The 22,303-nt window shown below is 45.4% G+C and overlaps 1 protein-coding gene across 1 annotated transcript in view; it reads right to left on the bottom strand.

The window, feature by feature from the left end:
- The window catches only part of SHISA7 (shisa family member 7), a 127,818-nt gene extending 117,815 nt beyond the window's left edge, over window positions 1-10,003 (bottom strand). The window contains exon 1 of the mRNA XM_086930418.1: window positions 9,348-10,003. Within this exon, the coding sequence (XP_086786544.1) occupies window positions 9,348-9,898 (551 nt within the window). The 5' untranslated portion in view covers window positions 9,899-10,003. The remainder of the gene's footprint in view (window positions 1-9,347) is intronic.
- Between the last annotated feature and the right edge of the window lie 12,300 nt (window positions 10,004-22,303).

The raw sequence follows: 22,303 nt of genomic DNA, 5'->3' as shown, positions 1-22,303 counted from the left end.
AGGAGTGGATGGAAGAATGGAGGAGTGGATGGATGAGTGGGAGGATAGCTTGGGTGAAGGGGTGAGTGGTTGGATGGATGAGTGGGTGGATGGATGGGTGGAAGAGTGGATGGATTGGTGAGGGGGGATTGGGGGAAGGGATGGATGGATGGGTGAGGGGATGGATGGGTGAGATGATGGATGGAGGGATGGATGGTGGATGGGTTTGCAAGTGGTTGAAGGGGTTTGGATGTGGATGGAGCACAAATGGAGGGAAGGAATGAATGGTGGGGGAGTTGGTGGATGACAAGGTGTACATGATGGATGGGGAGGGTTGTGATGACTTCATTTGCCTTGGAGGATTGTGTTTTGAGCTGTGTGGTACGCCTCTGTCGTTTTGCCACACCCACTCACAGGCCTGCAGTTTGCTAGGCACTCTTGTTGTGTTGAGCATTGTTTGCCGGATATGGCCCGTGGTGTGCGCGTTGCAGTCGATCATGTGGTGTGCCGGATTCCCGAGGTTTTGGTCGGGTGGTGGGGGGGCCCAACATCTGGGGGAATTCAGCTGGGGGGGCTCAACCTGGAAAAGTTTGAATACCTCTGTTCTAAGTTTATCTTTAAAAACCATCATTTTTATTAAGTACTTCTCAGTGCAGTCTTATAATGTGACATATTCATGTGAAAGCTTCCACATGTTAAAGAAAGACACTTTTTTGAATTTTGAAGAGAGTTTGTTGTATTTTACATGATGTTGTATGATTTACATGGCAAACATTTTCAGGGCTCGGCTTGTGCATGGACTTTAAGAGCCAAACAAGACCCTGTGCTCACCCTGTTAATTTGTTGGCTCGCATTTCAAATTTGCTGGCCCGAATCTAGGCGTAGCTATCATTACTGCAACCTGTGCAGTGCCCCAGGCCCTGAGAGAAAAGCTGTTCAGGAGCCAATTGTGGGATCGACTATTAAGAAGGCATAGCCAATGAAAGGAGGGATTTCATTTTATTGTCATCCCTGTTTCTGTAAAGTTTTTTTGTTTCACCTTTCCCGCTAATGGAGAACGAAAAGTACAATTAGAATTTTGGAACATAACATGACCGGTGTGCACTAATCCAAAAATCTTCTAGTACCACATTGTAACCTGCCCGACAAGTGCTCTGTGCTAGAACCCTAGATTGAGTTCACCCTCATTCTTTGAAAAACAGACTTTTGTTAACAGTGATTTTCTTTCGCTATGTATATGTTATTTCAGTAGCATGACCATAGCCTAAAGGCAAGAGAGTGCTGTGCAAGGTCCAGGACAAAGTTTATCTCTGGCTATTGTGCCAAATCAGTGAGAGGAATATTTACCAACATTTCAAGCACCACAGATCAGTAAGTGAAGTTTCTGTGTTGAGTTGAGTTGCGTGAAAAAGCAGAATAGCATCCTACTTTCAAGGATATGATGAATTAGAATCAGGATTGTAAACTGTGACATGCAAGTTGCAAGGAAACCCTCACATCATCGCCCTGCTCACTCAATATTTAAATTCTTTCTCTCTCAGTTCCCTTTTCTGTATCTATTTCCTCCTATCTCCTACCTTGCCATTCATCTCTGCCCTTTCACCCCTCCCCACATGCTTTCTTTTGGTTCTCACTTCCTCGCCTTCTATACAACCCCCTCTAATTTTTTTCTCTTTTCAATCTTTTCTCTGTCAACCTCAGCATCTTTCTGTATGTTTTTTTGCTCCTTTCTCTGCCATAGCTTCTTCTATGGTCCTCTTTTAATTTTTCATTTCTTTTCTCTCTCAGCTGGCAGATCCTGCTTGCTTACCTCTTTTCTCAATGTTCGCTCTCACTGTTATATTATGTTATGTTAAAGATTTCTTGTATAGCGCGCGTACACCGGGTTGGTTTCTTGGCGCTTCTCTGAGGTGACTGGGTCAGGTGTCAAGATTATTATTATTATTATTAATCGGGTTTTATAAAGCGCAAACAACCCGGAGGCCTCGTAGCGCTAAGTACCGTCATACCAAAAGGGAAAAAAGTTGAATGAACAGGTAAGTTTTCAGATCCTTCCGAAATTTTAGAAGGCTAGGTTCACTGCGAAGGGAGGTGGGCAGAGAGTTCCATTCCTTTGCGGCATTCCAGGAGAAGGAACGTCCGCCCCATCTGGTACGTCTGATTTTACTAGTATGCCTGTTTGAATAGCCAAGTTTTCAGCAGTTTACGGAAACTCATGAGATTTGGGTAGGATCTGATCTCCAGAGGCAGAGAGTTCCAGAATATGGGGCCTAGGACGGCGAACCTAACCCCTCCAGTGCGTTTGAGCCTGAAAGGAGTGTATTCAGAAGGTGCATGTTGGCGGAGTGTAGATTACGGGTGGGGACGTATCTGTTGATGTTGCTGTTGATGAATTTTGGGCTCTTTCTGTTTAGGGATTTGAATATCATGCAGCCTACCTTGAACGCGCATCTCTGGGCCACTGGGAGCCAGTGTAGTTTCTTGAGGAGGGGGTAATATGTTGACGCTTGTTTTCTTGATAGATCAGTCTAGCCGCCTGGTTTCAAACCATTTGGAGGCGGTGGGTAAGATAGGCCGGGATGCCAAGTTAGATAGAGTTGGCGTAATCAATGTGTGATAATACCATAGCAATCACTGCCTGTGTTTTTGCTTTCTGGGTGAGGAATCTACTGATTTTTCTTATTTTCCTGAGTTGAAAACAGCAAATGGAGATTACAGAACCGATTTGATTTTTCAGGGTGAGTGCTTTATTAATTATGATTCCTAAAGTTTTAGCAGATGCAGAGGGGGTGGGTGGCTGACCAAGTTCTTTTGGCCAGAAGATAGAGCTCCATGGGTTCTGTGCGCCTCTTGTGAGGATCACTTCCGTTTTATCCGGGTTCAATTTAAGGTGGTTGTTGTTCATCCAGTCGCGGATGAACAGCATGGTTTCCTGGAAACTCCGGATGGTCTCAGGGGAGTCGTTGATTGGTAGTATTAGTTGGAAGTCATCTGCATAGTTAAGGTTTGGACTTTCCTTTCTTGTAGTGCATGAACTAGAGGGAGGAGGTATAGATTGAACAGGTGTGGGGAAAGAGACGAGCCCTGGGGGACGCCACACGTGTTATTAATCTTAGGGGTTGTAAAGTTTCCCAGGCGGACAGCTTGATAACGGTTGGTGAGAAAGGAGTTAATGCATTCCAGGGCCAAGCCTTGGAATTCTGAATCTCTGACATGGTCGATCAAGATGTTATGGTCGACCGTGTCAAACGCGCAGAGAGATCCAACAGTACCAGTGCCTGGGGGGTGCCTCCATCTGCTCCCTGTCTCAGGGAGTCCAGAACTGCCAATACCACTGATTTGGTGGAGTGGGATGGGTGGAAACCTGCTTGGTGAGGATCCAAGTAGTCTGATTTTTCAAGAAATGTGGAGAGGCTTTTTGCCAATTGTGCTTCAAGTATTTTGGCTAGATAGGGGAGCAGTGAGATGGGGTGGTAATTGGAGAGAGTCCCTGGATCTGCTCCTGGTTTCTTCAGGAGGGGGATGAACGACGCCTCTTTGAAGGCCTCCGGTACGTAGCCCTGAATTAATGATTTGTTAAGGAGGGTTATGGCTGGTTCTGGGCCGGCCGTAAAAGCTTCTTTTAGGCTCCACGGGGGGGGGGGGGCAGCAGTCTCTGGGTGAGCCAGATTTCACTTTGTTTAAGAGTTCTGAGAGGGACTCTTAATTTATCATTGGGAATTGATCTAGTTTTTGTTTATTTCTGGATTTGTTATGGCAGTTGGGTTTTGTGCCCATGGGGATGCTAGCTTTTATGATACTGATTTTCTCAATAAAGAAGTTGTTCAGGGAGTCACATAGGGATTGCGAAGGTATGATTTTTAATGTGACTCAATCACAGTTGTTGATTATAGAGAAAATATCTTTTGATTGGTTTTTGGAAGGGATGATTTTGTGTGAGAAGTATTCAGCCTTAGTGGTCAAGATCAACCTTTTATAAGTTCTAAGGGTAGTTAGGTAACTGGTTTTGTTGTCCGGTGAGTATTTACTTCTCCATTTCCTTTCTGCTAGACACACTGTCAGATTTGCTTTTTTTAGTTCATCGGAGAACCATTTCTGGGCTTCGTGGCGCCGTGCTCGTTGTATTTACCTTAGCGGGGCATGTTTATTACTGGCTGCTAAGAGCCAGTCCGTCAAGGATTTCTCATTTTCATCTATGGAGGGTTGGTCACTGGGGATTAAATTGGCCAGGGTTTCAATGAATTGGGCTTTATCAATGGTGTTCCAGCTCCTGACGTATCTAGATTCAGGAAGGGGTATATTGTGTTTCGTGAGGTTATATATGTGGAATTTTATGAGGTAGTGGTCGGACCAGATGCAAGGGGAGACATCTGGATCTGTCAGTGTTAGATTAGATGACCACAACTGGTCTAATGTATGTCCTTTGATGTGAGTGGCGGAGGTTATGTGCTGATGGAGGTTTCGTCCGGTAAGGAGGTCAGTTAATTCTACTGAGTGTGGGCCGCCTGCTGGGTCATTAGCCCAGTAGTTGAAGTCATCAATGAGTAGTATCTTGGCGTGATTAGTTGTGACGTGTGCCATCTGTTCACTAAGAAGCTGTGCAAAATGAGGCATGCTCTGGGGTGGCCTGTAGAGTATGACACAGACTAATGGGGCAGAGGCGGACTCTAGTTTGATCACTAGATTGTCTACTTGCGGTAGGTCGATGGGGGTAAGAGCAGAGAGTTTGCGGTCTTGATGTATTATGGCTGCTACTCCTCCTCCAATTTTTCCCTGGGGGCGATTTGCTTGGAGGATGTAGTAGTCGCTCGGTAAGGCAGCTAAGATATCAGGGGCGGAATCTTGTGTTAGCCAGGTTTCTGTAAGCAGAAGGATATCTGGCTTTTCGATCGTTAGTAGGTTGTGTATTTCCAATTGGTGTTTGACAATAGATGACTGTTAGGGGTTGTTCCTTCCTTGTAGCTTTCCACCAATAGATTATTTGTGGTTATATTGGCTAAACCGCCCTGGTCTATTTGTAATTCTTTAGAGTGGAGTAATTTTAGATCATCTGTGGAGTAGGTGATGATTTGGGTATATTGGCGTGCCCCTTGCCCCGATCGGCCGCGGACGGGCGCAGGCGGGCTTGCCTTTGGCACGCCTTCGGTGCGCCATCGGCGCACCCGCTGCGCGCGTCCACTGCGCTCCCGCGTTGTTGGTAGCATTTATATCCTTTAGTCAGCCCCAGCCCCTCCCACTCTCCACTGATTGGCGCTCGTGGCGTTTTCACCAGGAAGCGAGTAAACGGTTTGACGGCGATGTCGGCGCTGAGATTTTCCTCAATTTTAAAACAAGTGAGTGCAACAGAGTAAATTGTGACTTATCAATTCAAGGCAACAATTTTAAAAATATCAGGCTTCGCGATATGGGCAGGCAGTAGCAGTTTCAGAGTGGCTGTCCCTGTGCTGCTAGCGGTATTTATGTCCTTTAGTCAGCCCCAGCCCCTCCCACTCTCCGCTGATTGGCGCTCGTGGCGTTTCGACCAGGAAGCGAGTGAGCCGGTTTGACGGCGGTGTCGGAGCTGAGATTTTCCTCAATTTTAAAACAAATGAGTGCAACAGAGTAAATTGTGACATATCAATTCAAGACAACAATTTTAAAAATATCAGGCTTCGCGATATGGGCAGGCAGTAGCCCTTTCAGAGTGGCTGTCACTGCGCTTCTACCGGTATTTATGTCCTTTAGTCAGCCCCAGCCCCTCCCACTCTCCGCTGATTGGTGCTTGTGGCGTTTCGACCAGGAAGCGAGTAGGCCGGTTTGACGGCGATGTCGGCACTGAGATTTTCCTCAATGTTAAAACAAATGAGTGCAACAGAGTAAATTGTGACTTATTAATTCAAGGCAACAATTTTAAAAACATCAGGCATCGCGATATGGCAGGCAGTAGCGCTTTCAGAGTGGCTGTCCCTGCGCTGCTAGCGGTATTTATGTCCTTTAGTCAGCCCCAGCCCCTCCCACTCTCCGCTGATTGGCGCTTGTGGCGTTTCGACCAGGAAGCGAGTGAGCCGGTTTGACCGCGGTGTCTGCGCTGAGATTTTCCTCAATTTTAAAACAAGTGAGTGCAACAGAGTAAATTGTGACTTATCAATTCAAGGCAACAATTTTAAAATGATCAGACTTCGCTATATGGGCAGGCAGTAGCCCTTTCAGAGTCTGTTCCAACCTTCTGTCTCCCCTCTCTGTATATATCCCTCTCTTTTCCTTTTGCACCATCATTTCTCTCTCTGTTTCATACCCTCTAGGATGAAACTGCCTGTGAACTCCAAGTATACATTCAGCAACACTGCGCTGATTCTGGCACTATCATTCATGGTACTCGAGAAGAAGTGTGAAAACTGCCCCTTATGTCGGCTGTCAAATTCTGCTTGGAGTATATCTTTGCTATTTTTGTCAGTCAGTATTAACTTTATTTTGGTCAATTTGACCTTGAAAGTACAACTAAATTTACATACAATCAATACTTTTTATGGGCCGGGACTCACCGGTACTGAGTACCACCACTTCCAAATTGTTTAGCTGCAAGTACCGGCACTTTTTTTTGTCAGGGAAAGTACCGGTACCCTGATAGATGGAATGGCAGGCTCGGGTTTGGAATCTCTTCCAACGCAGGACAGATGCTGCTCTGCTTCCTAATGTCGCACATCACCCCGAGTCCTTGAAGTGGTGTTTTTGCAGACAGGCTACTGGATTAGCAGCGTCCATTTGAATTTCCCCACACTGCAGGTGTTGGAGAAGGCTTGTATCACGCAGTGATTAACAACCCTACACCCTCACCAAAGTCTGTTTTCTTTTCATGATTTTTTTTAGCACAGGAGCTGCTTCCCTTTGTGTGCCTCTCCAGCACTAATGGCTGCATTTACATTAAAACAGCGAGGGATCAGTGAGTGTGAAGGCAGCCCTGCCCGAAGAGCAAAGAATAGCAGGGACCCCTGCAGCACCCCATGAAGGACAACTGGCAATGGATCTGGTTGGGGGAAAACGAGATAAACATAGAAGGAAGGGGGGAGGAATGTAAAAGTGTGACAGCTGAAGTTAGATTTGCCACTTTTTTCCGATAAAATACCTGCTATTTGTTCAATTCTGAAATGGGTGCTTAGAAATTTTATTTTAACATACATTTGTGTAACGTTGCCTAGCAGAATTTGCAGGGCAGTGACAGACACACATTTTCACAGCTTGCAAATACTTTTGAAGTGATTAAGGGCCATATGTATTAAGCCAAATTGACTTCGCAAACGCCGAAATTCGCAGAATTTCGGCGTTTGCGAATGCAATTTTGCCTAATAGTATGCATCAAGGAAATCTGCTTGCAAAATAAGGAATCGCAAAATTTGCGATTCCTTATTTTGCGATTCCATTTCAGGATTCCTTAATTGCAATGTAAGAAGCCAAAAAAATTAGCAAATTGGCCTTAAGGAATGGCAAATTACCACCAACTTCTAGTTGGTGGTAAGTTACGAATTCCTTGAATAATGCATATTTTTGCATTTTTCAAAGTGCCATGTGACGCACATACATGCCCTTAGGGCATGTATGTGCGCCGCATGTGCACCCATGCATATTTTAGGGGTGCAACAGGGTCTCCTTTGGACACCCCTGCACCCTTGAAAATATTCTCAATTTGCGATTAGCAAATTGCGAATCGCAAATTTCCCATTCATTCCTATGGGCCTCCTGGCCCATAGAAATGAATGGGAAAGTATTCCTTAATTTTGAATTTGCACTTTGCGAATTCGCAACTAAGGAATATCAAGAAATCGCTATAAAATTGCGATTTTCTTGATACATAGCAATTAGTGATTCTGAAATAGCGATTTCTTAAAAATCGCTATTACATAATCGCTAATTGCCACCTTCATACATATGCCTCTTAATGATTTATGCTTTTATTTAGTGGAAAAAATATCAATTGTGATTTATCAAGGTTTTTTTGAGAGCCTTTATTTAAAAATTCAGGCCTCAACAGTAAGCGTACTCTATCAACAAAAATTATGAAATATAGCACAACAAAATACTGACCAGGTGGCAAATTTAGGGTATGGGTACATCATGGAGTGGAGAACAGGAGGCAAGAGGGGAAAAAATAGTGACAACATGTAAGAGACTTGTAGAGAGAGTAAGCGAGAGGTGGGAATAGGAGGGGCAGAACCATGGAGAGAAGGTTAGAGGCTGGGTAGGAATGAGAGGTGAATCAAAAACGGAGAGGAGATGTGACTGTAAAGACACGAAACCAGCAATAGACAAGAAGAGCCTGACCGTAGTGAAAAGGGCAGAGACAGTGCTTTAAATAGGACGATCCTCACAGGTACTGAGTACTGCCACTCCTTATTTCTAAAACTTTTAGTACCGGCATTTAGTTACTGGTAGGCTCATTGGCTGATAGTGCTGGTAGCACTAGGCTGTCCGAGAAGAAGCTGTCTCTGACAGCCAAGGCGATTCTGCAGTCCCTAGCTCAGCCACTGCTGACTAGTCAGCTTAGGCTCCTTTGCATGGTGGAATGCTTTTGTGTACGTCTGCTTGTTTGTTTCTGTGTGTGTACACGCTTCAGAATACATAGCATTGTGCCAAACAACAACAAATAACGGTTTGACATGAAGAGTTTGCAAAATTACATAACAAGGAAATGCTGACCTATTCTGTTTAGCTTTCATTTTGTGTAATGAGTTAACCTGTTTTGTTTACATAAATGCATTTCTGTTGTGTTTTTATATGTGCTGCAACTGGTATAGAAGTCATTGAGTATCATTATGTCTCGCCCCTAGCCCCGCCCCTAACCCCGCCCACTTGGCACACCTCTAGCTTATTTTAATGAGTACCTGCACTTATTTTTCCCCATTTAAAGAACTGCATACAATTCATTTGCTTTTAAAATCGGTTGCAGTTAAAAAAGATGGAGCAAGGCTGGATACATAAAATTAAAACAGTTGGGAAAAACATACATATTTTTTCATCTTTAAATATGCCCAGCTATGTAGGAATGTTACCTCAATACTCCAAGAATTAATACAAACTAAATAACTTAAACCTATTTTAGCTTGTACTTCTGCCACTTGTCTTTTTTTAGAACAGTGCTACCTCCTCAGATGTGTTAATGAAAATGATTTTGCCCTGAATGTTGCCCCCTTGTCCTGATTTTTTACTGTCACTGTCCAGAATTTGCCTTCTTGCCAGGTGGTTACCCTAGTTACACCTAATGACTACATATAAGGAACACACACACACACTGTCAAGATATCACTCATTGTTAAACGCGATGGACAGCAATATCTCCAAGCTACTCCCTCTCAGGCGCCTGGAGGGAACATTCCTGGCACTGCTTGCTCACTCACCTTGGCACATGCACCTCCCGGCCCTGTGGGCGTTGGGAGGCCTTATTGAAGGCGATCTTGGCTCCAATGCCCACAGCCAGGGTAAACGTGATGACACCACAGATGACGTAGACGGTGCTGTTGGTCTGATCCTTCTGCGGGTTGTTGACGCTGTTGGCACTGGTTGTGCTGGACTGTGATGTGGCCGCCCACACCGGCGTGTCGTAGTTGCTGCAGCTGTTCTGGTCCAGCCGCTTGTGCTGGTGCTCACAGCAGAAGCGGTAGTGGCACGTGCCGCAGCAGAAGCGGAAGGTGCCCGTCGTGCAGTTGAACGTGGTGTCGTACTGCCCCATGACGTCATAGTATCCGTGGCACATGTCCGGCACTGATTGGTTCTTCCGGGTCGTGACGTTCTGCGGGACGGCGGGACGCTTGACTTTGGCGAGCAGCGTGGGCAGCGCGCGGCTCTGGTTGACTGGACGCAAGCCCTGGGCCGCACCCGCCGTGAGCGCCGAGTACATAGCCAGGATGTCCAGAGCGGCGCAGACTAGCACTGTCACAAGCTGGTACATGGCAGCCCGAGGCTCCAACACACCGCCGAATAACAAATCTAAAGCGGTCTGTGGTCGTATTCCGGCCGGTGCCTGCTTTGTGCGCAATCCTCTCGGTTTCTTAGAAAAAGGTTACTTTGGACATTTGAAATAAGTCATCTGTTGTTCTATAGTCTCATTGCCAGGCATCTGCTTTTTTATTCTTAAAAGAGATGTATTCATTGAAAAAAATGTTTTTTTAATACACAACCTAAAAAGGGGGAAAGAGAAAGAAAATGTCAGGCCAAGAAAATTGATGATAATTTCAATTGTCTGGTTACTGGTGCTAAACCCCTATGAGTGACAAAGGTGCTCCCCTGGGTCGAGTGTGAAGTCATGCGTTCTAATTGTTGTTGGCAGTGAATAGAATGAGTAATAAAACATCCATGCTCAACTTGAGGCAACCAAGACAGGGAGTGTCTAGCAGAGTACAATGCATTTTGTATTTTGTAATACACTTGAGATGTTCCCTGGTAAGTATTAAAACACACACAAGGAAATGCCTGCAAGCAGATACAACTGCCTTGCCATAACATGTAAAAAAGACCCACTTGAGTGATGGTGCGACATGTAGCTTTTCTTCTATCCATCATAGTTTATTTCTTTAATATCAAAAACACAGCAAAATCACTTACTAGCTCGAGAGAGTTCAGTAAACTTCACTAACCGAAGTAGCCTACCAGTGGGCCTGCACCAATTATCCTTTGCATGACACAACAAGGTCATACAAGTTGCCACCAGAACTTTGTTCCATCTCTCTAGGCATATACTCACCCCCTGAACTGTCACTGGACTTTACAGGGCTTTCAGAGATCTGAGCTTTTGATTACGCTAAAGCAAAAGGATTAAAATACAGGCTAACTGTCAGAAAAACGTGTTTGTAAAGATTTTGGTTCAGTTTAATAAACAGGGATATTTCTCATGGTAAAGGGATGGGCATCTATAAGAAGGCAGCAGGATCAAAAAGGCCTCACACTTAATACTCATCATGACTGCGTTAATCCCACACAAGGCTTGAGAATGGGTGCATCAAGACATTGCCTCGTGAGTTTGTGAATGCCTTCAAAAATGGGAACTTGTGGGCATTCGAAAATCGCTCTCTGCCTTTCGCACTGTGGAAATAGGTCGAGATTTGTTCTAGCAAAGAACTGGAAAAAATCTTTTCTTTCACTTGTGCAGAAAATAATATTTAAAGAAAAAGTGTGCAATTGTGAAGCCCGATTACCTCACCCCAATTTGTAAATACATTGTGTGCACAATTCTACATTGGGGAAATAGCAACATGTGAATATGTCACATGATAATGCCAGGAGTAAACCTAGAAATCGGCAACTGGCGAAACGTTTCAAGAGTGCTATTGGCAATGTTTGGGAATTGCAAAAAACAGTAAATTTGCACCCATTCTGAGGAGTTCTACTATAGTGAAGGTCCACTAATTTGTTGGGAGTTCTGCCTCTTGGGTATGAGAGCTCTTGGCTCACAACCATGATGTGCTCTGTGCATTAGACACGTGCAAAGGAATACAATCTGACAGGTTGTCACTGAAAGAGAAAGCAGTTCATACATAGCCCAGGTAATACTACTGCAACAATCAAAGCAAAAAACAGCAAGTACAAACAACATTTACGGCATTAAACAATATTACAGTGCCAAATACAATTACCAGGCCTGTTACACATCATTCAGGGCTGAAGCAATGTTCCATACTGACTGGCGGTGGCGCTTCTATCGACATTCTTAAGGTGAAAACACCTCCAGGGTCATTGTGTAGTGCTGTGAAGACAAAGGAGAAAAGGAAAAACTATTAGCCATTATGGCCACAGAAATTATTCTACACGCAAAGCATCTTCATTTATTTGAAAATCATATTTAATTTAAAAAATATTTAAAAAGACTTCTACAATTCACAATATCGAACAGGTAACTAATGGCCTCTTTCAAATATACCTCACCCCGGTAGCTGTACTATCTATGTAGTAACGGATGTGCTGCACCAGTCATAACGTCAACATATTGGTCCTTATTGCAAACATCAATCTCAAAAACAGCTCCTACTTACATGGATGGGACTGTTATAGGGCAAAAATGGTTTGTAGTGGCAGGTCTGCTATGTAATACTGGTATGGCAGACTTGGCATCATCAATGGGATAATTTTAAATGATAGGGAACGCACACCCTCTTTTGTCGTAGTTCATCATGTTTTTCCACACCATTCGTTCAACGTTGCATGCGCACAGGTTTGTGGTGCCTTGCCCAGTTGGAACCCGGATACTACATCACAATATTTGGGGGCGACGCTCCGCCCCAGATCCAATGTAATGCTGCTTGCGCAATTGTTTCTAAAAGTACTCAAATGTATTCAAAGTTTTCCTGATTTTCATTCTATTTTTTCACCTAAATCCCTCTTTTTGTTCCACACGTAGGGTAACATGGCAATTTTCAAGGGTTTCTCATGTTCGAGATTGTCCATCCGGACCTTTTTACAAGAACACGTACAAATGCACCAATTCATCCAAGGCAGTATTTTATTAAACCCAATGCATTTCGGGCATTTCGAGCCCATCAGGGGTCACTACAAGTAACAATGAAACAAGCGTTCTTAATAAAACCATCATTATATAGTCATAAGAAAACCACAATAATCCGTGTGAAAATAAATGTATCTCTATTACCATTAAAACCTCACTTTGCACTTTTGCTAATGTCCCAATGAGTGTTCAATCAAGTAACATTCCTTTACTTTTGACCAGGCTGGCTCCAACCCTCTTCCCCATATATATCTCCCTTTATTAAATCGGTGATTCCCTCTAGCTGAAGGTTTGACCTTAAATCCAACTCCTCAACTTCTCTTGTGTGCGCACTTTTTTCAAACTCTCCAGTATCTTCCCTTCTATCCATGCAACCATTCATTCTCCTTACCTAACAATTATTCTTTTCCTTACTCAACCATCTCCTCCTCCTCATACTCCTCACTATTGCTTCCAACCTTTCTCCTTGTCATACTCACTCTCTCATTTATCCATATGCCATTCACCACATTTCCACCAAGCACTCCTCCTCCTCGCCCGCGCCCGCATCTACTCATCATCTTCCCAGCACTATATCAGCCTCCAAAATTCGCAAACTTCAAACGTCCTCATCTCTTCCCGCAGTTGACATATGCATTGAATAGTGCTGAAGCACATCCCCCATCAGAGTGCACAGAGCACAAGGAGCGACATTGCCCTCCTCGACGGCGCTATGCGAAGTGAAGACGGAGCCAGTAGTAGGCAAAATGAGCCTAGGTGGACAGATAGTATAGCTCCGGAGCCTCGAATCCTCCCAGGTGAAAGGGTAGCGTAAGGGTCTCCCATTTGATAAGGGGTTGCTTGTCAGCCCACGTTAACTTAATGAATTGAGTATGATTTTGCTTGAGTGGGCACTTCATGAGAGGGAGTGGGATGTTGACAAACAAGTATGGGAGCTTGGGGAGAGGCACCATTTTTATAAGACTGATCCTGCCTCCCAGTATATAGGAAGTGATATCCAAGGGGATATTTGATTCTTCATTTCACAAATTGTCGACCACATCACCACGTCCATACGCCTGTTTATCCAAATCCCCAGGTACTTGACAGAGTCTTCACATCAGTTTTGAGCAGGGGTCTCCAAACCGGTCCTGGAGGGCCGGATCCATGCCAGATTTTTAAAATTACTACATGTATCTCAATGGGGATATCCAAAAAATCTGGCATGGATCCGGCGCTCCAGGACCGGTTTGGAGACCCCTGGTTTAGAGGAAAGTCAGGCGTGAAGTGGCATGCACCTCACATCAGGAAAAATATACTTACTCCAGACAATGGTAACCCCTGAAAGCGACCTAGAGCGCAAATGCTCATGAAGCAGTTCATTAAGACTAATGTTAGGATTCCTCAAATAAAGAGTCATTTTATCTGCGTAAAGCGACAAAAGAATGTGCCGGGATGTATATCGAATGGCATATTGTGCAAAGTGTTGACCCATTTTTGCAGTGACGGGTTCGAGATCCAGCGCAAATATGATCGGGGAAGGGCGACACCCCAGCCTAGTTCTCAAGCACACTACAAGGGGAGATGAAAAATTGTTATTTATGCATATTTTAGCGGTTGGACCGGAGTATAATAATGTTATCCACCCCAGGGAGCCCCATTCAGGCAAAGGTGGTAAAAATATACTTCCTTTCTAGAGAGTTAAATGCCTTAGAGGCATCAAGAAATACAGCTCTAGCATCCAAAGGCTGGGTCTATATCTTTCAAAAGAGCAAACAGGGTTCGCAGATTGTGAGCAGTCGCTTGACCCGGCACAAACTCAGCCTGATCTGGCCGCACCAAAGCCAGGAGTAGTAGATGTAGGCGGTCAGCTATCAGTTTGGCTAAGATTTTGTTGTTACAATTTAGCAGTGAAAACAGGAGGTAGGAGTCACAGTATCAAAGGGGGTTTCCTGGCTTGAGCAAGTTAACACTGATGGCCTCGCACAGGGTTTGGGTTTGCATTGGTTCGGTCCCTGATTCTTCTTACAGCACCAGTAAATGTGAGGCTAGTAGGTCTTGGTAGTGTTTATAAAACTCAGCAGTAAACCCTTCTGACCCTGGCGTTTTGTTTGTTGGTAGACCCGAGATCACCTCCCGGAGCTCATCTAATGTGAAGGGTTGTGATAAAAACTGATGCTGTGCTGGTGGTAACCAATCAAACATGGTATTGGCTAAATATTTGCCCACAGATTGATGCTGGGGTAGTCCTTCAGGTGGTATAGAAGTTGGTATAATGAGTGTGGAAGGTATGCAGGATCTGTGGTGTCTGGTAGTGTGTGCAAGCCTGCTCATCTGCAATATGTGTAATATCATTCACTGCCCAGGAATGTTTAATCTGTTCCACCAGTGATTGATCTGGTTGTTCTCCCTCCCGGTATGCCCGGGTCCGAGTATATTTCCTATGATATTTGACTTCCATTCCTGTTATCCCTGCTTCCTTCTAGAGTTTCTCCCTAAGGAGACCCCTCAACTCAGCCTTCAGCAAATCCGACTGCGCACTCAGGTCTCTCAAAACCCCATTATGCTTCCAATATACACTCCTCTGATGACGGCCTTGAGTCCCTCCCAGGTATGCCCGTACTGTCCACAGAGTCTGTGTTCAGTGCAAAGTATCAATAGTATTAAGTAAGCCTGCAGCAAAAATGTTGTCTAAAAGTGCCTCCGCATTCAGGTGCCATTGACTCGCTCCTGGGAGCCGAATATTCAGCACGACTGGGAAGTGTCATACAATGGTCGGCCAAGGTGTAGATCTATGGACACACGCCTCGAGAGGTATGCCAATAATCTATTTTAGACCACATGTCATGAACAGCTGAGTAGTAGGTGCCCTCCCACCCATCCGGGTAGCATTGCTGCCAGGAGGGGGCCATGATCTGTCCTGGGTGTCATGTAAGGGGCAGTTAAAATTTCCTGTCCAGAGTAGGAGTATGGGGGTGGAGGACACTATGAATCCCCATAGCGTGTCAAAGAATTGAAACTAGTCAGTGTTGGGACCATAACAGCTCACAATCATGAGGGGCGTTGTTCTCCACCTACCCCATACCATCATATAGGGACTGTGATGGTCTAAGTGTGGCTCCTCCACCATAAAGGGAGGCCCCCCTTTAATCAGTATGGCTTCCCCCCCTTTGCATATGAAAAAGATAGGTATATGTGCAACTCCAGAATCTTGGCGAAGGTAAGTGCCCCCTTCAGATCAAAGTGAGTTTCCTGCAACAAGGCTATGGGTACCTTATGTCTTGTGAGGATCCCCTAACCCTCGCACATTCCATGCAATGCACACCATCTCAGGCACCCAGCTACACCCCCTATTATCTCATGACCGGCGCATGTGTCTCTGAATATGTTCATGTGTGAGCCACAGTCCCACCCTTATCAATGCTTCAGCCACCCATAAATATAATGCAATGTATGTCACAAATATCTAAAACAAAACCCTCACCCACCCACACTAACGGCCCAATCCCATCAGGACAAACCCTCTTCCCGCCCAACAGAGCAAAACAATAGCATGCTTAGCAGTGAGAAACTGTCAGAGAGAAGAAAGACAATATTTAAAAATACAGAAAACAAGAGCTTCTCTAACTTGGTGGGGAAATACCCTTGAGGCTTACCAGAGAGGACCATGGGGATCTTTCGTGCATAGCATACACGGATACCAAGGGCAGTGCCGGCTTTAGCACTGTTGACGCCCTGTGTGACAATGATTTTTGGTACTTCCCCTTCCCCTCAATAACCACCTCCGCAATGGATTCCCGCACTACCACCCTTTAACTGTCCTCATAACCACTCTCTCTCCGATGCATGTAATTCATTTTATAGTGTCACTCATACAAGTGACGGGTGTTAGAGCACTTTACATTACAGAGACAATAAATCATATATGTGTAAATTAATGTATAGGAAATGCTACATAAGACGGAGGACTGCAAGGGGTAGGATTTATATGTCATCCATACTGGTAGGCAGTATAGTTCAGGGGAGTTTGGTCTGGGGAAGCACAAACTCAGAATTTGAAACGTAACACTATGATTGGGGGTTCTCTTTAACAATCAGAAATGATTTCTACCCAAATGAACCCTTTGTGAAACATTAGGATAATAAAAGTCTGGGGAAAAAACAATCAATACGCTCTAATCTATACATGACGTCTGCATTTCAGTTCTTTGATGACAGTTAGTAGCTCACTGTTTTACATTAGGAGTTTAACTTGTAAACTCCGAGTAACAAAAGGAATTCTCTGACAAAAGCAATAACCCACTGACTTATTTATGTTCTGTTCACTTTGTGATTTCATGGTACACATTCTTTGCAGCAGGCATATTAAACCTCTGCACTACCTTATTAGGAATCAAAACTTCCAGCAGTCAAAACACCCACTAGACAACACTACGGTCTCTCTCTAGGATTAATCACCAGAGTAAACTTGACATTTATATTATTGGCTTAAAATTGGTGGCAGCCAGGAACGCTGCAGCGTTGGCATTGGGGAGCTGTTGCTTGATGGGCAGGAATTTTCTCCTGGCTTCCTGGACTGCTAATATAAAATCCGGGGAGATGGAGATGCTGTTGCCATCAAAATGTAGGTGCCCCTTTTCTCTGGTGAGGAATTGTGCTGTATCGCAATCACAGAAGTTTAGCAGTTGCACTATTATTGGCCGTGCCAGGGTTCCTGGCGGAGGCCTAGTGGTTGGGCCCTTTAACGCTCTCTCTGCCACCATCAGCCAGGAGAAGGCCTCCCTAATGAATACTCCCAAGAGCAGACACTCAACACAGTTCTCCATGCGGTCAGTCTTCTCTGATTCTGGGACACCTACTATGTGAATGTTATTGAGGTGCAATCTGGCTTCTAAATCCTCATTTTTTGCAGTGATAACGTGTAGGACCTTTTCCATCTTTGGAATGATTTTTCCTTTTGTCGCCAACATGTTCTCCATCATGGAAATGCGGTTCTCAGCATCTGCCAAACGGTCCTCATGCAACTTATTGGTTATGGAGTTCATACGAGACGTTAGAGAATCCATTTTGGCATCAATGAAGATGAGCCTTCCCTGCATCCCCTTGAGCAGGGCTCTCACATCAATCCCAGCCGGGTTGGACACAGGAGGTGAGTCTATTTCATCTTCAGGTGGCAGTCCCTTAGAGGTCCCCATGGATCCAAGGCGCGATTTAAAGAGAGTTTTGTTTGCCTCTTATCTCCTTTGCTCATTTCAAGGTGGCCCAGAGTTGCCAAAGTCATACCTGGGTGTTTGGGCCGCATGTACAGCGCTGCTGTACAGCTGTGTCCTTGCACCAATCAGTGTGCCAGGGAGACCACAAATGAGGGAGTGTCTCACCCCCAAAAGAACAGGCAGCGCCAGCCAGTCAGCCGCTAGAGGGATTTTCACAATTGTTGCTGTGGGGAGATCACACTTTGAGCCCCAGCAACGGTCAGTGCATGGGCACTAGTAACACTAGTAATTTGGCCGACAATGCACTAGGTAATGTCTCAGTCTGCGGCGACTATGAAGGATAATTGAATGCAAGTGGACCCCACGCAGTGCATGCGTCCCTCTAGTGATCCTGTCTTCACCTCAGTCCTATTCAATGCCAACAGGGGGTGGCACAAGCAGATCAAAGGACCAGACCCAGAACAGGGGGTCATTCACGTCCACAGGCCGACCCCAGATTAAACTCGGGGGTGCACAATTTGGGGAGCATTGTTGTTCCCCTCAGTCCTCCTACCGGTCCCAAGAGACCTGGGGGAAACAGTCAATCAGGCCCCGGGCAACCTTCGTCATCCTGGGTATTGGCCATATCCTCACACGTCTCCAGCACCGCTGCCTTCACCACCCAAATGGCAAGCTGTTGTCAGTAGGCGCCTCTCCTCCAGCACATGGGGATGCAACAGGCTTGATCGACCCGCCAATACTCCTCTTGGTGAGGTCATGGCTCTCCTCCTGAGACAGAGGACTAGAACAGGCCGTCACCCAGCTGTACTCCTGCCCGGCAGCTGTCACATCCCAGCCAGAAGCCGTTCATGGGTACGCGAGCCAGAGTCACGTTCTTATCCACTCCTTCCGACAGCGTCCTCACCGTCATCAGGCATCCTCCTCCGCATGTCAGCCATTGAGAGCAGCAGCCTCTCACCAGACGCACCACCCGGAAGGCACCCTCACCTCGCCTCACCACACTGAAGGCTGCGCCCAGCTCAAACAAGCACAGACGTTTCCCAGCCGGATACCACAGAAGAACGGACAAATACAGCCTTCCACCCAGCGGATAGGTGACAGGGCCCCTCATATCCCTTTGGAAGTGCTCAGGGTCTCGATGTCTGCATAATGGCACTGATCTGACCGGATTAGACCCCTTAGTGGCTGGAGCCTCACTGAGGCACGGCCATCTTGCTCGCAAGCTTTCGGGTGCCCCCCGCACACGCATCCTTTGAAGAGATTCACAGAGATCAAGGAGAACTCTGGAACATTTCAAATCTGACTTTCTGATCTAAACAAAATGACTCTGATTGATAAAGAAATATTTTAATGATGACTAGCAAAGAATCAGTGCTAAATAATCACTAGCCGTAATAGAAGGTCTAGAACACCTTTCATAGTCTGACATCTTTATATGACAGTGCAATCTACAACCATAAATCATCTCCAGCAAGACCTTAGACAAAAGAAGGATCTTAATCAGTCAAATCAATCGCACAGAAAGAGAGCCACCGACAACGACACACCACCCTCCGTGTGAACCCAGATAAAAGAAGGATCTTTTCATCAGTCAGATGCAACCTCACGAAAGCAGAGCAACTTACAACCAGACACCCCTTCAAACATAAACCCATACCAAAGAAGGTTCATCACACCAGACAGATACAACCTAACTGAAAGAGAACCACCTACAACACACCACCTCCCGTGTGAACCGAGATAAAAGAAGACTCATCACACCAGTCAGTTGCAACCTCGCAAGAAAGCGAAACGTACAACCAGACACTTCCAACTTGAACCCAAATGAAATAGGGCTCATCACACCATTTAGATACTAACAACTAAAATAGTGCCATCTATATTGATACATTACCTCCAGAATGAACCCCAAAAAGAGGCTACGCCTTCCATCCTCAAGGAAACAGACGGCTGGAGTACAAAGTTGGGGCACTGTTAGACACCTAACACCGTATTTTGTATTTCTTAAGTTGACGCTAATAAGCAGCGATTTCACCCGGAATTCAAACAGATGTGTCTAGAAAAAAAGCAACATTAGCACAGAGCGTATGTAGGCTGATGGTGGTGGAAAAGTAAAGGTCAACGTCACACAATCAACCGCGTCTTCAGATTTTCCAAGGCTGCTCATCTACACATGAGATACAATATTTTAAGTTTACAATGGAAACGTCAACAAAAATGGGCAATCACAGCCCTAAAAGAGGAGTTGCTGAGGGCATTTAAGAAGGATTGGCTCGGCGAAGGCGAAGCTGTTCCCGGAATACAACTGCAAATGAGTATGCCATTCAGGAGGAGTGTTGATTCACAAAACCTGAGTCACACACCTACTCAAGTGTTATTAGCCAGTTCTAATTGACACTTATCCAGCTTGGCGTAAGTCCCACATCACACACATCTAATAAAGGGGGCATTTAAAGATTGCAGAACAAATACACAAAAAAAATAATACAGACTCACAACGAACTGCCTCGTATTTGAAAAGCCTTCCTAGGACTAGGGTTCATGTTGTTTGGTTTCAAGTGTTGATATTTTACATATCTTTGGTCATTTATCTCTCTTAAAATATTTTTCTTCTATTTAATGCATTTATTAATTAGCGTTCCTAGTGCAGACAATATACACAGAGCACTTTACATGGCTAACAAGGCTAACAATGTGCAGTTACCAGACACAGGAGAGGAGGACATAAAAAATGACAAGAAGTCTGAAATGTGGGTAGCATTTAAAGATATATATGTGGTGGGGTTCAAAAAAGGAGCGGAGAGAAACATTATGTAGTATACACAAATACATGCATCGTACGATACTCAACGTAATGTAAGCACTATACAGGCACGCTTGCACACTTTGGAATTAACTGCGAGGAAGGACCCTATAAGATACAGACATTGTTCAGGGGACTGCAATAGAAGCGAATTTTTCATCTGCCGACTTGTTTCAATTAAATTGATTCTGGGATGCAAATCACATTGTGAAGTGATGCTTGAAAAGCAGCTTTTACATTTCTCATTTGAACTCTTCACGAGGGGTTTGTTGTCATTCGAGGGGCATGGGGTGCAGTTTCACAACCTTGGGAAGGATTGCTCAAGTGTTCTGTTCTTTCTCCAGGTTGATAATTTAAGCATATGTGTATCTACACTCTAGATTATTAGTAAGGCGGTTTGATGTAAAGCGAATGGATGATTTAGTGTCTCAGTTTTACCTCTTTCTCTCTCTTGACGTCTCCCCCTCGGGAATGCCTGTATTGGCATGTGTGCTACCAAATACACACAACAGCAATCCCAACATGGATTCACAAACATGTATGATCCTGAATGGAGCAGCAAGACAACTAATCAATCAATCAATCAATCAGGGCTTTTTAGAGCACAACTACTCATCCGTAAGGGTCTGAAGGCGCTGGTGGGGGGGTTCGGGCAGCTCGAGGGCATCCGAAGAGCCAGGTCTTGAGGTCTTTTCTGAAGGTTTGCAGTGTAGGGCTTCGTCTAATGCTGAGGGGGAGTTCGTTCCCAGTCTTGGCCGCGATGTAGGAGAAGCATCTGCCTCTCGTTCTGGCTCAGTGGATGCAGGGGATTTCAGCCAGGGCTAGGTCGGGGAAGCAGGGGTTTCTCTTGGGAGCGTGGAAGGAGATTCTTTCGTTGAGGTATTGGGGTCCGGTGCTGTGGAGGGCTTTGCAGGCGTGTGTGAGGAGCTTGACGGTCACTCCTTTTTGGATGGGGAGCCATTGGAGGTCTCGGTGGTGCTGGGTGATGTGGTTGTATTGTGAGATGCTTAGGACGAGTCAGGCTGCTGCGTTCTGGATGGTCTGCAGTTTGTGAAGGAGAGATTTGTTGAGTCTGGCGTAGAGGGTGTTTCCGTAGTCAAGTCTGCTGGTGTTGAGTGTGTGGGTGATGGTCTTCCTGGATTCAGGGGGATCCATTTGAAGGTCACTACACCGGATCAGCATACCTGAACAGCCGACTCAAATTCCACGCACGCCAAAGGACCCTACAATCAGCCCAGCTCTCCTACGTTGCAGTCCCCGCACCAGTAAGACCATATCGAGAGGCCGCTACTTCTCCTTCCTCGCAGCCAGAGCCTGGAATGACCTTCCACTCCACCTCAGACAGACAACATCGCTCCCCATCTTCGCAAAAAACCTCAAAACCTGGCTCTTCGACAGACCCATTTCTTGATGGACTGGAACCTGCAAAACCCCCCCTCCAGCACCTTGAGACCCTTACAGGTGAGTAGTCATGCTTAACAAACACCTTGATTGATTGATTGAGGTCTTGCGAAGTATGCGGAGGGTGTTGAAGCATGTGGAGGATACAGCGTTGATCTGTCGGTTCACTTATCACCCATTAATCCTACTACCAATAAAACATATCAAACTATCACTGTTGCAGTGCACCGTAGCCAATCACATGATATGCATTGCACCTCTTCCAATCCGCAGCTGGTGAAAGCCATAGAGCAGCTCCAACCAGCCAATCCACAAGTGCTGAAAGCCATAGCAGCAGCTCAGCTCAAATCTGCCAATCCGCACTGGAACAAGACATACAAGCTCCTCCCATCTGCCAATCCACAACTGATGAAAGACATAAAACCAACTCCAACCTTGAATCATTTACCAAAGTGCTATGAA

The sequence above is a fragment of the Lissotriton vulgaris genome, chromosome 7 (genome assembly GCF_964263255.1).
Source record: "Lissotriton vulgaris chromosome 7, aLisVul1.2, whole genome shotgun sequence".
NCBI classification, from domain to species: domain Eukaryota; kingdom Metazoa; phylum Chordata; class Amphibia; order Caudata; family Salamandridae; genus Lissotriton; species Lissotriton vulgaris.
This window is presented reverse-complemented; position numbering and strand designations above follow the sequence as displayed.